The sequence below is a fragment of the Cavia porcellus genome, unplaced genomic scaffold (genome assembly GCF_034190915.1).
Source record: "Cavia porcellus strain 051 isolate PalLab524CR breed Dunkin Hartley unplaced genomic scaffold, mCavPor4.1 scaffold_8, whole genome shotgun sequence".
Classification (NCBI taxonomy): domain Eukaryota; kingdom Metazoa; phylum Chordata; class Mammalia; order Rodentia; family Caviidae; genus Cavia; species Cavia porcellus.
In genome coordinates, this window is record NW_026947491.1 from 20505688 (window position 1) to 20511993 (window position 6306).

The window sequence follows — 6306 nt, forward strand, 5'->3', positions numbered from 1 at the left end:
TAACTAATTTACATATTAACAACGTCCCCAATTTGAAGTTAAGAAGGTCACTATTTGTAAGTATATGCTATTAAAAACTGCAACGACCATGCAAAACCATTGTAAACCAATTTTCTCAATGCCAAATGGACACAATCACCTCTCCCTGTCCATTCTTGAAAAACCCATTCCCCGACCCCATCAGGGGAGTACAGATCCATTTCTGCCTCTGAAGGTTTGCCATTTCTACAAAATATCTGTAAGAGTCTTACAATGCAGAAGTTTTTATCTAAATAGAGTTCTTAGTAAAATAATTTTAGTTGTTTGTATTTTATGCCACTTTCTAAGTTTGGGATACAAATTACAGGAAATACACAAACTACTTTGGAAGTGGAATTATTATAGTCCTTGAAAACTATGGTGAAAATGTTATCTTAGCTCATCTACTAGTTTAGTATCTTTTAATATTAACACAATGAATTTCTCATATGATTTTATCATTGTGTAATTACCCAGAATTTTCAAATTCTTAGTATAAACAAAATTTTGCAGGCTGATACTTATCAAAATTCTTCATGGTAAACATAACTTTCAAACTATCTAAAAGTATACCAATTCATGGAGGAGCATGAAATAATTTATGTCTACACATGAAATATTCCTCATCCATAAAGAAAATAAAATTTATATCTTTATGATTGCACTAACATTCATTAAAACACATACTTATAGACATAAAAAAATCCCTCCTATATGAACCTAGAGACATAAAATATCCACATTTTTCAAATCATTATATCCAGAAAATACTGTTACAATGTCCAGGTCTATGGGAATATAAACTACCAAGCCAAAATTGAGAAATATCCTACATTTTCTTACAGTGATGTATTTACAGATTGAGATAAATAAAAAGAATATGGATATAGTATGATGAGCAAGAGTTCAGGTTGAATTTTAGAGACATTGCTATTATGGGCATCATGTTCATAATACATAATTATTCAAAAATCAAAAGTATAATGTGATAAATATTTTTCAGTTGAAGAATAACTTCCAAGGAACAAGGCTAAAGCTGCATTTAGGAAGAGAATGAACACCAAGTAGATACATAAAATCATGTTGGTGCAGGAAAACATATGTTCACAGCCTCCTTCTCTACCCTGTGGATCAGAAACTACACTGTGAGGTAAGCACAGAACTCACAGCCTGATTTCGAATTTTTGCTTGCTCTGCTTATGTGGGACTTGGATCACAGGATGTCTTAGAGCAGGAGGTAGGTAGACCTCTCCTGACAACAGAATTGGCAGTAAAACACACTTTCATAACAGTAATGGAACTAAAGGAGAAAACCCAGGAGGCAAAAAGGAATCTGTGCTCAATTTGGTCCTAAGAACCAGCATGACAGCCTGGAAGGTCAGAGAGTTGGACTGGGGTACAGGAATGGAGAAGGACCAGGAAGAATCTATTCCTGGGATCAGGAATATGAGTACATTTCCCTGCTTCCTCCATCCTCTAAATTTGTCTTCTTACTTATCACAGAGTCAAACACAGCTGCAATTCAGAACAGGAGGTTCCTCTCAGTATCACAAAAGGACCAGACATACCCTGAGCTCAGGGTTCCCTTGATATAGAAACTGTGCTCAGTATATGCAAATGTCTCTACCAACTTTAGATTCATAATCTGCTCACAGTTTGTGGAACTCACAGCTCTATCCCCACACAGGGCAGAGGTCCCTCAGGAAGGCAGTGGTGTGGTCTACAAGATGAGACTGCTGAGTCTTCTCCTGTGCCTAGTGACTGGTCCCAATGGTGAGTGTCCTGAATACCAGATATGAGTCCATGGAAAGGTTACCAAAGCATCTGACTGACGGGATGGTTTTCATTGTTTCCAGGTATCCTGTCCCAGGTGCAGCTGCAGGAGTCAGGGCCTGGCCTAGTGAAGCCCTCGCAGGCCCTGTCCCTCACATGCTCAGTCTCTGGATTCTCCATCACAACCAGTTATTATGGTTGGCACTGGATCCGTCAGCCTAAAGGAAAAAGCCCAGAGTGGATGGGTGTTATAGCCTACAATGGTGACACTGGCTACAACCCGTCCCTCCAGAGCCGCATCTCTATCTCCAGAGAGACAGGCAAGAACCAGTTCTTCCTGAAGCTGAACTCTGTCACCGAGGAAGACACAGCCATGTATTACTGTGCAAGAGACACAGTGATTTGATGCAAGTGTGAGCCCAGACATAAACCTCCCTGTAGGGAAACTCAGAACCAGTAGGGGGCGCGCTGCACACACTGCTCTTGGGAACCAACTTCTTAGCCCTGTGCTGACAGCCTGGAGTTTTTTCAGTAGTCTAGGGACAGAGATTCTAGGGACCTCCTATGTCCCTGACCCTACAGTGATTTGTTTTCATGGAGTCAGGCTTTCATTCGTTTCTGCCTCAATTTTATTATTGATTGCACAGTGCATTTTCAATGAAGCTGTTTTTCACAGCACAAGTGATTACATTCTCAATAACTTTTAGATGTAGAAATATTTAACCATGAAAATTATTTCTCTGTTGACTGAAAGTCTGGTCTCCACCTGCAGGGTATCTCATCCTGAAAGTCACATTCCAATTCTGTTCATGTAGACTTTTACTCTGAATGGCTGGACATCATTGTGTGTGTTGGTCTGAGTGTTCATTGGTTACTGGATTTCTCCACTTTTGGCAAAGCAGGGCCATGCCTTGGAGAGTTGTGGTGGATTCCATCTCAGTGGGAGAGACCAACATGCTGTCACAAATCTTGCAGTCATAGTACACTGCCTGAGCAGTGTTTATTAGGACCTAGATTTAGTAGTTTTTAGTTTCAGAAACCCTTATGCAACGTCCTAAATTTCGTGTCTGTTTGTATTAAAAAGTGAATTTGCTATATGTACAGTAGCCTCAAAAATTTGGAAATCCTTGTCAGCTGACATCAGCATATTGTAAACACTGTTTATCACTTCTTCCTCATCTGTCAATTGACTTGGGGAGAGTGAGGAATCTGACCGTGGATCCATGGAAGGCAAGGTACCCACAGCAGAGTCAAGACTAGAGAGGAGACTGGGGCCTGCCAACAGAGGAACCTGAACTCCAAATATCTCTGGGCTCTCCTGAGTGTCTGAGGACAATACTGGACCTGATTAAGAGAGAGCTTTGGGATCACCCTGATTTGCGGATATGGGAAAATCCTTTTGAGTCAATTCCCTAAGATGCAAATCATGTCTCTGCAGGTTCAGATATATAACCAGTTGTTTATTCATGGTTTCAAATTACAAACAATTTTAAGTATTATCATGGAATCTGGTCAATTATTTTAATACAGTTATCTATACATCTTCCTATCATCTATTAAACTATTTGTCTATGTTTCAATCTATCCTCATTGCATCCATCTCTGTTCTGTCATATTTCTATTGACCCATCAACTCTGTATATTTGGCTTTCATTTATATATATACTGTGAATGTATTATTTATTCCCATACTTGTTATTTAACTTTTAACTTTGTTCCTTGTTATTTTCTGTCCTTCCTGCCTGTATCAACCAAAATTTAACTACTTTGTATCACTCTGTCCATCCATGCCTTAACTATTTTATCATCTGTCATTGATGGATCACCTATCATTGATGAATGCATCATCTGCTTATCTTCACTGCTTTTTAACATACATGAGACACAAACCTGTTGATATGTAATCTGTAAACATTGATATTCTTGATAAGGTTGTATAAGGCTGAGAAAATGGTATAACCAGTGAGACCAGTTTCCCTTGGTGTACTTGTAAAAAATTTTGACAGCTAGAGGAGAGGACATTTTCTTCAAAAAGTTGCATGACCTAAACATACGTCTCAGTCCTGAGTATTTGCTACACCAGAGTAAAATTTTTGATGTTCACTCTGCAATACCAATCTTGCAACACAGTGCAATGTGTGTATTGAAAACTAGAAGCAGTAAAAATGTGCTTTAAATTTCAAACAGGTGTACAAAATAGAAAGCATCCTTAGACTGATTCTCTCTCTCTCTCTCTCTCTCTCTCTCTCTCTCTCTCTCTGTCTCTCTGTCTCTCTCTCTCTCTCTCTCTCTCTCTCTCTCTCTCTCTCTCTCTCTCCCCCCATCACACGTACACAGATTTCCATATACCTATCCATTTCTTTTATTATTTTGAAGGTAGTAAAATGCAATAGAACAAGACAGAGCAAAGCCAATTGAGACAATGCAGTGAAACTGGTGCAGAAATTCACAGCAGGTTACTGGGAGAACAGTAATAGGTAGCATAGTATATGTCATTATCTTCATAATAGTTGTCCGTTCAATCAGGTATAGCAATATCTAACTTAATATAAAATATCATGAAACCTATCAAAGCAGAATATTGAACAGAGCAATATAATTAATCAGAGAAAGGCAAGACAGTGATAACAATACTTGCTTTCAAAGAGATGGTAGAAGGAAATCCCTGTATTTGCTATATTGCATATGGTCATCCTCCCAAGAGATGCTCAGACCTCTGGCTCCCAATGGTCAATGGGAGGAGTGGGATGTTTTATTTTCAGCCCATGTATCGGTAGGCACCTGGCCACTTTCCAGGGAGGCAAGTAGATTTCTTTGTTGCCCAGTGCCCTAAATTCCAACATGGCTTGGGTCTCGGGATATGTGGGCTGGCTGGTTCTCCATGGTTCCCTTGCCACTCGCTTGAGTCATGGCTGCTAATTGAGGTCAGTTCATGAACAAAATACAGCAACCCAAGCAGCCAATTTGATAAATTTGGAATTTAACTGAGCTCAGGACCATTCCTATAGAGACTCATCCAGTTCAGGGTTCAAACAAGAGGAACCCAACTGGAAAGTTAGATTTTTTAAAGAGAGAATCACAAAAGACATCTTATTGTAAACAATTTATCTCAAATCTTTCATTAATATTCGGTTGACACCAGTATCCTGCTTTTTTTGTTGAGCAGGTTAACTTTTCTCCTTTAGATACAGCTCATTTTTTTTTCTTTTTCTTTCATGGGATTTATACCCTGAATAATATTCCATTTTTTCTGAATACAGCGCACTAGTTAAGTGCAGGACTTAAAATGGCATCATTTATTTGAAGCTACAATATTCCCGACTGGTTTTAGTGCATGAAGCAAATCCTTGATACCTGTCATCCTTTTAAACTCAACTTTTTAAATCTACATTTCGCAGATCCTTGTATTAGCAATGTATAACCATTAATATTAATAGGTTGGACTCAGCTTTGCGTATAATGCATTAAACAATTTATCATACAAGGACCAAGGGTAATGACCAGTAGAAGAAAAATCAGGGATCTTCCCAGAACCAAGAGTAGAGTGATCAGCCATGGGATGGTGGAGAACAAATTTTTATTTCAACTCTGTTGATAATGTCTCTCAGTTTTTCTATCAGCTCGGCACTTTCTGACCTGAATAAGACTGTTTTTAAAATTAACAAGATTTACTAATGGCTAGGGATAGACTCTCCTGTTGCAAGAATAGGAGGTCTAGACCTCACCAGTTCTGAAGGACCATCTTAGCCAGGGAGTTTAGAGATGGTGATGAACATTTTGTTCCAGTGTGGTAGATCACAATCTATTTTTTGCTTAGTATTTGGTAATTTTGGTCTCCCATTATGAGGGTTGTGGGTCCTAGTACTGTGAAACCAGTTACTTCTAATCCTGAAAAGACAGGAACTAAAACCTTTTTTCTCATGAGGTTCAGTTACTGCATATGATTCCTCCCTCTTTCTCCAGAATACCAGTACACTTGGGGAAGGACATGAGTTAAGATACAGAGTTCAGGGTTAGATCCAATGAAAACAGGCATACAAACACAAGGCCTGAGGACATTTGTACAGGCAAATCAAGTTTACAGGGGCGAGGCTAAATGTTGGTGGATGGGGTAAGAGACATTTTGTACATACACAGCTGAGTTACAATTGATTAAAAATGGGGAGTGCTTCAAGGGGAAATTTACAGACTGAACACAAAGCTCAGAGAGCTGACTGTTTCCCAAAGTGTAGGACTTAGTTTTCTGTCCCCACCAGCATGAAGAACCAGAATCAAGGTTTGAGGTGTTTGCAATCTGAATTTGGTATTAGTTATATGTAGTCCACTTAGCTGGAGTCTCTGGTGTGGTGGGATCAAAGCGGGAGAGATGAATCCAATGGCTCTTTCTGGCAACCTTGATCACCATGGGAGTGCTCAAGAGGAATGTATAGTTTCCTTCCCAGTGGGCACCTAGGGATGTGGACTGTCTCCTTTAATGTAAATTTTGATCACCAAATTGAGCTGCCAGAGTTCATC

The 6306-nt window shown here is 39.2% G+C and overlaps 1 gene segment (V, D, J or C); it reads left to right on the forward strand.

The window, feature by feature from the left end:
- Positions 1-1663: 1663 nt before the first annotated feature.
- On the forward strand, positions 1664-2197 carry LOC134477449 (Ig heavy chain V region 3-6-like). The segment is given in 2 exon segments: positions 1664-1791; positions 1875-2197. Coding segments are annotated over 2 exon segments (369 nt in total).
- The last annotated feature ends 4109 nt before the right edge of the window (positions 2198-6306 follow it).